Below are 14,571 nucleotides of genomic sequence, written 5' to 3' on the forward strand. Positions count from 1 at the left end.
TACACCCACACTGCTGTCAGGGAGGGAGTTCCAGGATTTTGACCCAGCAACAGTGAAGGAACGGCGATATATTTCCAAGTCAGGATGTTGAGTGGCTTGGAGGGGATTTTCCAGGTGGTAGCATTCCCATGTACCTGCTGCCCTAGTCTTTCTAGATGGTAATGGTTGTGTGTTTGAAAGGTGTTGTCTAAGGAGCCTTGGTGAGTTTCTTCAGTGCATCTTGTATCTGGTACACACTGCTGCCACTGTTTGTCAATGGTGGAGGGAGTGAATGTTTGTGGAAGGGGTGCCAACCAAACAGGCTGCTTTGTCCTGAATGGTGTCAAACTTCTTGAGTGTTGTTTGAGCTGCACTCATTCAGGCAAGTGGAGAGTATTCCATCACACTCCTGATTTGTGCCTTGAAGGTGGTGGACAGGCTTTGGGGAGTCAGGTGGTGAGTTACTTGCTGCAGGACCCCTAGCCTCTGACCTGCTCTTGTAGCCACATCTAACCAGCAGTAACAACCACAACACTGGTCATCTTCAATTTAAATGTTATGGCTTTAAATTTGAAAAAACTAGTTGATTTCAATGCCATTTTGAAAATTTATGTCTATTTCGAATGGTTTAAAATATTTATCAACTGTCAAGCAAGCTTTAGGATGCATACTTCTGAGTCAATTCTTATTGTAAAGTAAAAAACATTAAATTTTCGAAATCATTTGCACCATAAGATTAAACTTATAAAAACATTAAAGACCTAAGTGTCATATGGCTGATTGAACACATTGTTTATAGTAACTCTGCTTTACTTAAGTAAGCAACAATACCCACACCCTTTCCTTTTCATGATTATTTTGTCCAAAACAAAAAGCTGAAGCAATTACAACTACTGCACCGTGTGTCAGTACCATAGAATCAGAATCATTTACAAAGAAGGCCATTTGACCCAATAAGTCCATGCCAGCCTGCCCTTGGAGCAATCCAGTCAGTCCCACTCCCGCTTGATCCCGGCAGCCTTACAAGTTTTTCTCCTTTAAGTATCCATCCACTTTCCTTCTGAAATCATTGGTTGTTTCTGCTTTCACCACCCTCGTGGGTAGTGGGTTCCAAGTCATTACCACACACCATGTAAAAAAGTTCTTCCTCAAGTTCCAGCTGCATTTTTTGCGCAAAATCTTAAACCTGTGTCCGCAAGTCCTTGTACCATCAGCTAAAGGGAAGAATTTTTCTTTGTCTTATGTAAGCCTGTCATAATCATGCACACCTCCATCAAATCTCCCCTCAATCTCTATTGTTCCAAGAACAACCACCCCACCCTTTCCAACCTAAACTTGTAACTAACCAACCCAACCCCAGTCTCTGTCCCACCTCACCTCTGGAACCATTCTGGTAAATCTCTTCTGTACCTTCTCAAGGGCCTTCACATCTTTCCTAAAATGTGGTGACCAGAACACAATGCTCTAGTTAGGCCTTAACCAGAGCTTCAAAGGTTCAGCACAACTTCCCTGCTTTAGTACTCAATGCCTGTGTTTATGAAATCCAGTGTCCCATTTTCTTTCCAACCACTCTCTCAATATGTCCTGCCATAAAGATTGACACACATGCACGCCCAGGTCCCTCTGTTCCTGCACAGTCTTTAGAATTGTGACATTAAGTCTATGTTGCCTCTCCCCATCGCTTCTGCTAAAATCAGCTAACACTTCTCTGTATTAAATTCCATCTGCCACTTCTCTGTCCATTCTGCTAGCCTAACAATGTCCTGTTGCAGGCAATTTGTATCATCCTCACTGACTGTCACTCCTCCAAGTCTGCAAATTTTGAAATTTTTCCGCGTGTTCCAAGATCCAAGTCTTTTATATGTAGCTAAAAAAGTAGTGGCCCTAGCACTGACCCTTGGGGAACATCTCTGTCTACCACCATCTGCTCCAAAAAATAACCATTACCACGACTTGCTACTTTCTGTCCTTAAGCCAATTTTTTATTCAAGTGGACTATGACCCTCCTATTTCATAAGCCTCAATTTTGTTAACCAGCTTTTTGTGTGGTAATTTGTCAAATGTTTTCTTAAAATCCACATGGACAACATCTATCACATTCCTTTCATCAACCTTTTTTTGTTTCTTTATCAAAATATTCAATTAGCTTTGTCGAGCATGATCTGCCTTTTGCAAATCTGTGCTGGCTCTCCTTAGTCAACTCAAACCTCTCCATGTACCTGTTGATTTTTTCTCTGATTGAGGGTGTCAAAACCTTACCCACCATTGATGTTAAAATAATTTGCACCAAGTACAACTTGCTAATCTGTAGTTTGCCCATAAATTAACAGCAAATGGAACAGTGATGATTAAAAGAGGGTGAATCTTACACTTCAATTCCACCACTTGAAGTACTCTTTGCTACTATGACAGTTTTCTACTTGCTCCTGCTAGACTCTAGTTTTGCCGATAATTACTATCACATATTGATTCATGTCAAAAAATTATATTGAAATCTTATACTGTGTCCAAATATTATATCTTGTTGTCACAATATTATGTCAACTATATACCATTCTAAATTTCTATTTCTCATGTTCACGTAACTGTATAATTTGCCCTCAGTGATTTTTCCTATGAATTGCTCAAAATGATGTGCTTACATTTTCCATTAAAAAATGTTGGTTGCCATTTTGTTTTTCTTCTGTGAATGCAATTCCTAATGCTCTAAATCGGAAAGTATAGAGAGAGAGACAGACAGATGCATAAAAGAAACACTGGCAAACAGTTCACAAAGTGTGAGTGAGAGAATCTTTCTACATGCTAATAATTCAATTATCAAAACTGTTTTAGAAGCTAATCAATTATTTCACCTGGCAGTCAGAAAAGGCAGATGCATCAAGCTGTGCAACTGAGCTTTGAATTGCTAATGCTTATAAGCAGAGAAAGGGATAGGCAAACAGATTAATAGGATTTGATTTATTTTTCTTTTAAAAAAGGTTGGATTTTAAAGTCAAACAAGACTTATGATTTTTGAGTGAAATAGATGAGGAGGGGGAAAGGGAGTAAGGAAACAAAATGAGTGTTTGAGACCTTTGGTCTCATTGCTGTCCTTTGAGGGGAGCGAATAGGAGTAGGAAAGGGCAATGGATGGAGTGCTAGCAGTAAGGTGAATGACAGCTGAGCAAAGGGGAAGGTCAGTAATTGAACAGGTAATAATAGGACTGAGGAGATAGTAAGAAAATGAAAGACTCAGGGCTTTGATAGGGTGGCAGGCCAGAAAGGCACACAGGATTAGGGAGAGGGATGGAGGCTTGGGTAGGATCACATTCTCAAATTAAATGTAGCCTGCAGTCACTGGTAGTTCATTTACCTGCCACAGTAAACCATGACACCCTACTTGCAAAAAAAGGAGGAAACAGAGGACAGAGAAACAAAAACAGTTCAGGGAGAGAAGAGCAGCAAAAAAATAGAAACGGCTGGGGGGGCCGGGGGGGGGGCGTGGTACAAAAAAGTTTAACGTTATTCTCTTAGTGTCCAACATCTTTAGAGGTCAACTTGTCAATATTAGGTGGATCACACTTCATATCCACAAACCTGTCTCACAATTAGCAGCTTTTGTGTCAACATTTAAAGTTTAAAACGAAGATATTAACATTTCTACTTGGCAAACATTAAAAAATGTAAATACTAATCCATAAAAACTTGCTATCACAGATTATTGATAAACTAATTGGATCACTGAATTTCTTTTTTGAAGATGTCTTATCTGCCATTTATTTCTCAGCACTTGTCCAAATTAAGATTTCGAACAAAGCTGCATAGTAATTTGCTTATTTAGCCAACAAATTGTCTTTGTGCCTTTTAATACTTTCATTGCCCCCTAATACTGCCTAGCATTGGCCCCATAAACTTCTAAACAGCTCCTCAATCCTGTTGGTACTGGGGGCATTCTACATGCTCTCAAACATCTAGACAACAATTCCAAAGCTTCCTAATCCCAGAGCCACCTTAATGCTCTGAGATCCTGAGATCTCCCTCACATGCTTGCAGATCCTTGCTTCCAAAGATCCTTGATCCCAAAACTTATCCAGAATCCCATCCAGTACCGCCAGAGTCTAGGCCCATTTCCTTGTTCTTGCAGGTTATAGGATGACCTCCATTCGTGGTATATCAGTGTTTCTTCTAATTCTGCTTCACATAACAATCTTTTTTTAAAAACCCTGATTCACAGTTGCAATGTGATAGGAAATATGTTAACGAGCTCTGAAATATTTCATCAAGTCCCCACTCTGTTGGATACAATTATCGAATGTGCTTTCATAAATACCCTTCAATGCACCATTTTGATGGGTAATCATTTGGTCACAAAGCATGTAATGTTAGTGGTTTGTCGAGAAAAATCTGTATCACAAATAGTTCAAAACACCTGGCCAGCTGAACTAAATGGAAATTTGCTGAAACCCCAGGTCAAACAACACAAAATATATATTCATATTTTGGTAAAAATCTTTACAAAAATAGATTCAAAGTAAAAGGTTGTGTACAGCTACAATAATTTCAAAATCAAGTTGTTCTCCAGCTAACCAAAGTGCAAATGTTTCCTGGTTGACAGGAAGAAGGGTCTTTTGCTTCCCTGTAGAGGGTCGCTCTTTTGGATCTTTCTCACAGCTGTAAGCAGCTCTACCGACATCAGCAACAAGTCCTGTCAGTGATCAAATGAAATGGAAATCATGCTGATTGGCACTACAGCCTGTCTCAGGTTCGGAGGCATCGAGCCAGTCAAGTTCAGCACCAACTCAGAACACAGGACATTATCAACCTGTGTCACAATCTTTATACTTCCAATGTAACCATTTGGTCACAGGTATTATTACTAACATTTGTGAAGTGGATGTTAACTGTATATGGAAGCCCAACATGAGGTGGGGCTTCCTTATGGAGAGAAGAGAATGATTTAAATACATCTCATTTTCCCCTGGCACAAAATTTCTTGCAATCTTTTTCACAGGGTAAATATGACATTGTATATTGAAAACACACACTTATCTTCATTAGATGGTCAAAGGCAATTTTCAAAGTTTGTGATCTATCTGCTGTCGTCCTTCCAATGATGATAATTTGCACATTAAAATTTATGCTACAATCAATGTTGTTAAAATTCTTCCATCCTTATTGTTAACATTAATCGATCTGGATTCAGTGCAATAATTTATAACGCAATAATTTATAAGCAAGTTAGGACAATGCATCAGGTCATATAAAATGAATTGCACATATACAGCTTTCCCATCCAATTTATTACTTTTGCTCATTTTCTTGATTGAGAAGTTTTCTCTTTGTATCTCTTCTGTTGACCAGGCAGCATTTCAAGAGAAGGGGCAACATTCAAAATTTGAGGATCAGCATTAAATAAACTAATTTGTAAATCAAACCTTCATCTGATGCAGCAATAACAAAGAAAAGTAATAATTGATCTAGCACAGAAAGGCCATGAGACAAAGTAACAAGTACCTTATTATCGAGGTCAAAGAGATAAGAGTCATCTTCTCTGACATCTGCCTCGGCGTCTGTTATAAGTTCCCCAACATACCTTGTACAAAGAAAAGATGGCATTGTTTAAAATACTTTTTACTGCTAAACCATAAGTGATACATTACTATGAAAGTGAAATCAGTCAATATGGTTGATGGAACATATAATCTGATCACAATACCTGGTCAGCAATATTATTTAACAACACCTGGTCAACAATATTATTTTAACTATCTTCACTTCCAGTTGTACTGGAATATCAGAAAACAGTGTTTTCAGACATAAACTTTAAAAGATATATCAGTGAAGAACATACGTTTCTAATGGTTTCTTCGACATTTGAAAAGCAATAACTGAAATGCAATTTATGGCATGCTGCAAGGTAAGTAAACGAAGATAAGGTTGCAACAGCAGTAGTATAAAAAACAAAATCACTTTTTACAGAAGCAACCTGCAAGATACAATAACATACTTCAGAAATTTTCATCAGGCTAAGCCATTCTGTTACTATTATACTATTCGTAAAGAGAGAAGAGTGAAATGTTATTTTATTTCACTAGATAGGAGGATCTACAAATTCATGTTAATGAAGAGAATTGAGAGCTACAAGTCGTCATAAGGGAAATTATCTGAATATGCCATCATTGTGCCACCAGGTGAAGAAATGCCCGAGGTTGCTAAGTTCTCCAGATGCTCCATTAAAAGAAACACTCCTCAAAGCTGTAAGTCGACTTAATGAGCACCTTTCCCTTTGGAAAAGTGATCCATTTGTTTTACTTAAGTTGAATTTTTCCAACAAAATAGTCATATGACAGGCATAGAGACCATAGCAGTATAAATCTTTGGTGCCTCCTGGAGAAACAAACAACCTGAAGGAAAATACAAGACGGAGATTTGTTTTATATATAAAGCTCCTGTAACCCATCAGCACAACATGCCAGTAAGATGATAAAAGATAAATAGGATATTGGAATATATAGCTCAAAAGATAGAGTACAAGTTCAAAAGAAATAGCTTTGCTCCCTCATGGGGAGAGAGCACATTAAAGGTTTTGGCAGAGTACAAAAGGTAATAAAGGTGTCAAATTCTATTGCGTACCCACACTGTGAGGAAGTTGTTACATTGGAAAAAAACGTGGTGTAGAGAGGGTCTTAATAGCATTTTTCAGATGATAACCAAAATAGTTCATGTTGAGCATCAGTCTGGGGTCTAGTTTAGCAGTTCTAGGGCAAAGAATTCAAGCTTGGATTTAAGCTTCACGAGACAGGCAATAAAAGCTTTGGATTTTAGGAATTTCAAATGTGCAATGGATACATTTTTCGCAGACTCAAACTGGGGCAGGAACTCCAACATTTGTGACAGGCCTGATAGGTGGGAGTCACTGAGATGTGTTTGAGAATGGACGGAGTGTAAATCGTAAAGTCTAATGATACATCACGGGTAAATAGCCTCCTGGAAGTACCTCGATTGCCTCAAGGAGCTGAATGCACAACACTATCCTATGTAACAGATACAGTGAAAACTGATTGCCCTCATTCATTATTTTATAAGTACCTGTCCCAGTTTAACTAGGACTATCTGGGATAAAATTACTAAGTGTTACTATAGGTTTGCCTGCCTCCATAAATATGGCATAGCTATGATACCAAACAGCATAAAATTAATTCCAGTCACAAGGTCATTACTGATACACACTTTAGATCACACTAATTCATGATATTGATTTATCTAATAAAACTTCTCATAAACAACTGTATCACTCTGCATAGTTAGAATATAAACAGCATAAAAACCTTTCAGACAACAGTGTGCTTAATGTTAAATGAACAATAAAATTCATTAAATAATAGAGAAGCATAAAAATAAATATACACAAAAGAATCTCCTGCATGATAGGACCTTTTAGTAAACCCAATACACATTTCACAATATTGACATGTCACTAAGACCTGAAAGAAATCATAAACTATGTAAATCAGATCTTACTCTTTTTTCTTATTTAAAAATTAACTTCGTGGAACCAAAAGATGGCTGCCACAGTCACCTGATGTCTGGAACTGTAAGGTGACCACTAAGGCATTATATGGATTGCACTGGAGACACGCTGTGGCATATTGCTCATGGAATCTCACACCTGCGGCTGTCAAGGTCCATTTAAAAAAGGAACTATTAAAAGTGTAAGTGGACATCATTTGCATCTTTACAAGCTTACCGCTCTAGCGGTGTCCGAGGATCTACCAAGGCAATAGTCAGCCAGAACAGGGTCATCAATATGGATGATGACTCGTTCAGATTCTAAAGCCATAAAACAAAAGCCAGATAAACATCCCTTGTTGAAATCATTGTGGAGGAAGGAGGCCACATCACTTGAGTGGCCATTCTGAAATCTCTTTAAACAGTTGAGAACTCAGAAGCAGGCCAATCTGCTAATTTATCTCCAATCTGCCAACATCCCAATAGCAGGACTCCAGGCTGACAAGTAGCCTGCAACAAGCCCTCCTCAAAGCCTGTTTATCTGAAAGCTACTAGCCACCCCCTGCCAAGCAGGCCAAGTCTCTGAATATCAACTTCATCTCACTGCAGCACCATCATCTTAAAGGAATTCTGTACTTCTGCCTTCAGCCAGGAACCCACCTGAATTGTAACTTCCCCGTGAGGGAAGCCCCTCTGGATTTGAAATTTCTGGACCGGGAAATAAAATGAACTGGTATCTATTTCTGTGGTTCTTTTTACGGTTAAGTTATTCATGGTTGTAAAAACTGTATACTTGTGCGTGTGCGCATGTGTAAAGTTGCATCATCCCCTGGGTTTGAATGTGTGAATAAACTAAACTTCCGATTTAATCCTGAGAGAGTTAGCTGCAAGTTACTTTAAAAAAAACTGACAAATCAAGAGTTTTTGGAATAAGCGCCACAGCCTATTTTTAAAAAGACACCTCTGCTTACGGACAGACAGCAAGAGAATAAAGGAGTTTAGTTTTGCCTCCCTGGTCTCTCTGTAACAATGGAAATATTAAAGACTTGACATTGCTGCACATACATTCCCCTTATTTTAAAATCAAATTATATTAATTAGAAATAAGGGGCCCTCCATGCAGTATGTCATTTATTAAGTAAAACAGCTCTCAAACTATCAGCCAAGGGGTCCCTTTGGCACATAGCCACCTCCTGTCAGAGTATCAATATGTGTTCATTTGTTTAAACGAAGATCTTTTTCAAACCACAACCTCTAGACTTATTACTGCCATCAGCCTCTGCCACAAACCCTGGGTCTTTGATACACATTCTATCCATCTTTTTAACCACTGGCTCAAGTAGAAACAAGTTCTTTGCAATCTTGCAATGCTATTCAACTCTGCTAAGTTTTTAACCTGATATCTGCATCATATCTGCTTCCATCTTTGTAACATTGTCCACCTTCACCCCGCTAAAAACCCATCTGCTGCTGCTGAAGCCCTCATGCACACTTTTGTTACCTCCGGATTTGACTAATCCAACGTTCTCCTGGCCAGTGTCACATCATTCATTCCTTTGTAAATTTCTGCTCATTCAAAACAATGGTACCTGTATCCTATGCCGGCACCAGGTTTTGCTCAATCAACACCCATCGTTACTGACTTACGCTTGGTCTTGGCTCCCTTATGCTTCAAATTCTTAATCTTGTATCCTTCAACAGCTTACCCTCTTTATTTTCATAACCTGCTCCAGGTCTACAACCATCGCTATGACCTCAAAGTTTTCTTTCCTTAGACTCTAACTCATCTGTATCCTACGCTCCATCACTGGTGATGATGGCTTCAGCTGCTCAATCCCCACATTCTGGAATTCCCTCCTTAAACCTCACCTCTTTGAGTGATCATCCTTCCTATTTTCTCCTTCTTTGGCTCTGTGTTCGATTGTTCATTACAGTTTTGTCAGGTACCTTGGGATGTTTTTCTATTCTAAAGATACTAAATAAATGCAAACTATTGTTTTTTTTTTAAAGAGTTTATTGTATGCTCAAACAAATCAGAAAAATACATTTGTATAAAAGCCCCACAATTCAGGTTAAAACAAAATACAAACTGAGGTATATGCTTATTTTGCTGTATTAACCTAATACTAAGCAAGCAAGCTACAAAACAAAGTCCAGTCTTATTTAAAATATTAAAAATAAGCTAATAGCAAGAACTTCTTTCCTCAACACAGCTATAAAAAACACAACTTATTAACAGTGAGTAAAAAGCTTAAATAGTAAGTTAAAATGACTAAGCAGGAATAGTGGAAATGACTGAGCTTTTTTTGAGAACATGGGGTGAATGATAGAACAAAAAAAAATCCAGGTACACAGACCCAAGAACATAGCTGTTCCTAACATCTAACCCTATAAAAATATTCAACTTGTAGTGGATTTTCTTGTACCCACTGAATACAAATGCCAATCCACAAAGTCTTGAATTTAACTTTGATGTGAGAAAGTATCACCTTTTATAAATGGCATTGAGCAAATGCTTCTCAAACTTGAGACATTTTACAGGTTTATCAAACAATGCACAAAACCAGTTAAGTTTCATTATTTATATTGGTGAAATCCCTGTAAAATACACATGGAAAATGTTGATCATTAATATCTGCCAAAAGATTATTTTGGATAGATAGATGAAAGAAACAAGATTGAAGGGACATGGGAACAGGCTAAGCAACTGTGATTAGAACTATTTGCTGGCATGAAGGATAAACATTGACACAGACTGGTTGGACCAAACAGTCTGTTCCCATGTTGTAATTTCTATGTATACATGTTACTTTCTGACCATTGGAACACCTGGTGGCTTTACTTCAATACACATATGCAGTATAAAATAAAGGCAAGCTAATATTTTAACAGATTTATTCAAATACCAACTTGTCAGAAAGTACTGATTCTAAAGAGGCACCAAAAGATTTTGATTTTCTGGACTGTGTCCAGATACATCTGTTGTTGACAGGTTTTGTCAACTCATAAGACAAAAATTAATGTCACAAAAATGTGTCAATTTAACAATGAAATGTGTTTTCCTCCCCCAATGCCCTATACCCTCCTCCCCCAAACAACCACCCTTTCAAGATTTATAGAAGCAAAATCTTTTTCAAACATGATTTGTTCTTTGGTTTATGGTCCACAGAAATTTCCGAATAACATGAGAATGCATAAAGGAAATACCAAATTTTATACTTTTTAAACTCATTCCTAATCATCATCCATTTACTGGTCAGTGAAGCTAAAAGTCTGACATATTAATCTTTTGGATATTATGTCTATTATTAGTCTCTCTCCCTCTCATTAATTTGAACAATTCCAAGATGCAATAGAAATATTCATATGATCGATTCAATTTTTTTTTGAAGAGCTTCAAAGGCATGATATTTCCACAGAATTCTCATTTTCATCAGTACCAAAATCAGGTCATTTTTTACAAGGATCATTTTGTGAAAAATGACTGTAAATAAAGTGTTAACAGCAACAATCTTACTTACCATGCCTACAATAGAGAACAAAATTAAACTCTAATTGTAGAAAGGCAGGAGATTGAGAGAGCTGAAAATCAAAAATACACAAGAAATGGCTGTTGCTGCCTAAGGAACTTTCCTCATATAAATACACGGCAGGACTATCAAATGAGAGCACTCAATCAAAATGTAGGTGTAGCAATAATTAGCTGAATTAGATATATCCGACTGCATGTTCTGCTACAGCTAACAAACAAATGAGAATGAAGGGCATTGGTTATTTTTCCTGTATAAATCTTGAGCATCAGCAACTGTTCCAACTCAAAATGCAATCTTTAAACTGGTATCCTGAAGCTTTGGCAAATTACCCAATGGGAGACATTTTTCACAGCTTTAGATTTATACAAGTTATACCTGTAGTTATTCATTTTCATCAGCAGAGCCTAAATTATATACTGTCCAAAAGAAGGTCAATGTGCTTGATCTATGGAAGAAATAGCCGTGCTGGACCAAATTCCCATAAGTCATTATATACTTTTTTATACTCTTGATATAGAATTGTCAGGGGTGCATTATTATCAAACATCTAAAGCTTTCACAAGTTAGTAAGGAAGTAAAAACAGTGTCATATGTTGCTGTGTAGAGTTTTGAAGTAACGGCATTTAAATAATTTTCACTTAATCAGGAAATTTCATGCTAAATATAAATCAGTCTTCATCTACAGCAGTCATGGTGAAGTGCAACACTTACTCGCAGATAAAATGACCCTTGGGAATGTCCTGCAATGACCGAACACCCCATCCCATTTTGTTTGTACGATAGGTCTGTAGTCGAACCCTGTAAGGATGGCAATACAGAATAGGCAACTAAGAAATATTTGTAAACTTGGTGCAATTCTAAGTAAAAATTTGCAGGAAAACTTGAAAAGTGTCCGCACCACAAATTAGGCAGCCATTCAACTTAATGATGTTTGCAAACTCCTGCTGCGTGAAAACAGCTACTGCACACATAACAAGTCATGCATTTCAAAGTAATTCGTTGTAAGTGAAGGCGACAGGACACTAATAAACGCAAGACTTTTTTAAGCATTAAACAATGCTCATTTTTGACCCATTATATTGCAAAGGAAAGCTTGTTCTTCTGATGCTACACAAGGTGTGTAGTTTGAAAGCTGATTTTTTTGTACTTAAATGGTTAATTGCTAACCACTTTGAAACCAATTTTACCATGTAAAATTACAGAACTAAACATAATAATGAGAAATAATTACTATAAAACACAAATTATTCAGGTGTGCGAATGTTATGACAATCATACAATACAGTGATGGAGGTTAAAAACTACAGTTTTGACTGTCACATCATGGAAAGGGGAAATGTTATATTCTTGACACAGCCAAATTTAAATACAATTGAAAGGAAAGTAGATATTTTCTCTGCCAATAGCAGTATGAGAGATTAATATTTTTCCTTTCTTATGCTAGGAAAAAAAACCTTGGTCCTCCATGATGCATTTCAGTTTGCAGGCTATTGGACAAACTAAAGAACTCAGCTAGATTTCATTATGATCAAAACATCACAATAATGTTCTAAACATTATTTGGAGAGTCGCTGGTTGTAGAATTGCAGTTTAGTACTGTTTAAGCACAAACGGTGTTGCATTTGTACACCCTGAAGAGTTGCAGCATTGTTTAAACACAATGTTGTCCTTTAAGGTTTCATACAACCATCCATTTGACTCTCATGTGCACCAGCTCTTTGTTAGAGCTACGATAAAGAAAATCGTCAGTCTCCACCACTAGGTTTACTGTTTTCACCAATGTTTTAATTTTTGTATTTAAAAAATTCTGAAACAAAATTCAGAATAGGGAACTTTAAGTTTATGATTCTATAAGACACAAGGAAAGAATAGGGAAATGTTTATAGAATAGATAGCCCCAGCTGAAGAACTGGCAATGCTATGTATACCCAAATGACTACTTCCTGTGGTGCAATTTCTAATTCTCACATTGAAGACTGTGGAAAACTAAACATTAAACGGAGGAGATGAAAGCTTCAATTCTGTTTCAGTGTACTTATTTGGTCAACTAGTGCAATATACTGATGAATACAGGAACTAGTCCTCCAGATTGTTTTCCTCCCTCAGAAAGTTAGCTGAAAATTATCTAAGTCACCCAATAGGAACAGGCCAAGCAAAACATTAGTTAAAACTGACATTAAAACTTTGGTGTACAAGTTCGGATTAATGCTCACTCAAGCACAGTGCTGTGATTAACAATATTATAAAAAGGATATATAATATCTGCATCCTAGTACAATGAGAAACTATAAACAGTCTGAACCTGAAAATTTTAAACGTATTTACTTGAACTGTCTCCCAAATAGGAAGATGACACATTTACAAGTAAATGTAATCAATTTTCCATCAAATACTGTGAATACTATAAGTATAAAAGTAGGGAAGTCTTTTTACAACTGGACAGGGAACGGGTGAGACTATACCTGGAGTACGGTGTACAGTTTTGGTCTCCTTACTTAAGGGTGGGTATACTTGCATTGGAAGCAGGTCAGAGAAGGTTCATTAGACTGATTCCTGGAATGAAGCGTTCATTAGACTGGTTCCTGGAATGAAGGGGTTGTCTTATGAGGAAAGGTTGAAGAGGTTGGGCCTATACTCATTGAAGTTTAGAAGAATGAAAAGTGATCGAATTGAAACAAAGAAGATTCTGAGGGGGCTCAACAGGGCAGATGCTGAGAGGATGTTTCCTCTTGTGGAGGAATCTAGAACCAGGGGACACAGTTTGAAAATAAGCAATCTCTCATTTAAGACAGGGATGAGCAAGAATTTCTTCTCTAGAGGGTTGTTAGTCTTTGGAATTCTCTGCCAGAGAGAGCAGTGGACACTGGGCCACTGAATATATTCAAGGCTGAGTCAGACAGAGTTTTTGATCAACAAGGGAATTAAAGGCAATGGGGGACAGACAGAAAGTGGAGTTAAAGCCACAATCAGATCAGCTACAATTCTATCGAAAGGTGGAACAGGCTCGATGGGATGACATTATGCTGTTTATATTAAATCTCAAGAAATACAACGAGCTTCGCCTGACCTGATTCCATTTTGTACCACACGATTTTTACATGTCCTCCAACATCCACAGGCATGGTTACACTCAAAGATGAGTGGCGGTTCCAGCATGTTGAATTCTGGAAGAAGTCGTCCATCCTTAAAATACAAAACACTACAATTTTCTGTTTGATTGTGATGAGTAACAGACAAAAGCATTAGCAGCTTAAACTTTTGTTACTTAATGCACTTCTACCAACAGTTATTATCTTGGATGTTGCTGTGGGAATAGTCACAAAAACTAAAGCATTTTCTACTTTAACGCTATCAATTATCAACTAATTCTGATTTCTAATTTGCTTAGTTTTGTAAATTTCTTGTAGGCCATCCCATTCAAAATAACTGGGAAGCAAAAACCTATGTTTTGCATTTCTATAATGCTTGGTAGAAACATGTTTTATGGAAGCATTAGCATTTAAAAAAAAATTCTTAAGCAAAGATGGTATTTTCTTTCCCTTCACTGAAGAGTTTATATAGTTTCAACATG

At 37.3% G+C, this 14,571-nt stretch overlaps 1 protein-coding gene across 13 annotated transcripts in view; it reads right to left on the bottom strand.

The window, feature by feature from the left end:
* ehmt1b (euchromatic histone-lysine N-methyltransferase 1b) overlaps positions 1–14,571 on the bottom strand; it is a 171,579-nt gene that overhangs the window by 7,583 nt on the left and 149,425 nt on the right. For all 13 annotated transcript variants that reach the window (XM_041192991.1, XM_041192994.1, XM_041192999.1 and 10 more), the window contains 3 exons: positions 14,068–14,183; positions 11,712–11,798; positions 5,473–5,551 (listed from right to left, as the gene is read on the bottom strand). In XM_041192991.1, the coding sequence (XP_041048925.1) occupies positions 5,473–5,551; positions 11,712–11,798; positions 14,068–14,183 (282 nt within the window). The remainder of the gene's footprint in view (positions 1–5,472; positions 5,552–11,711; positions 11,799–14,067; positions 14,184–14,571) is intronic.

The sequence above is a fragment of the Carcharodon carcharias genome, chromosome 8, assembly GCF_017639515.1.
Source record: "Carcharodon carcharias isolate sCarCar2 chromosome 8, sCarCar2.pri, whole genome shotgun sequence".
Lineage (NCBI taxonomy): Eukaryota > Metazoa > Chordata > Chondrichthyes > Lamniformes > Lamnidae > Carcharodon > Carcharodon carcharias.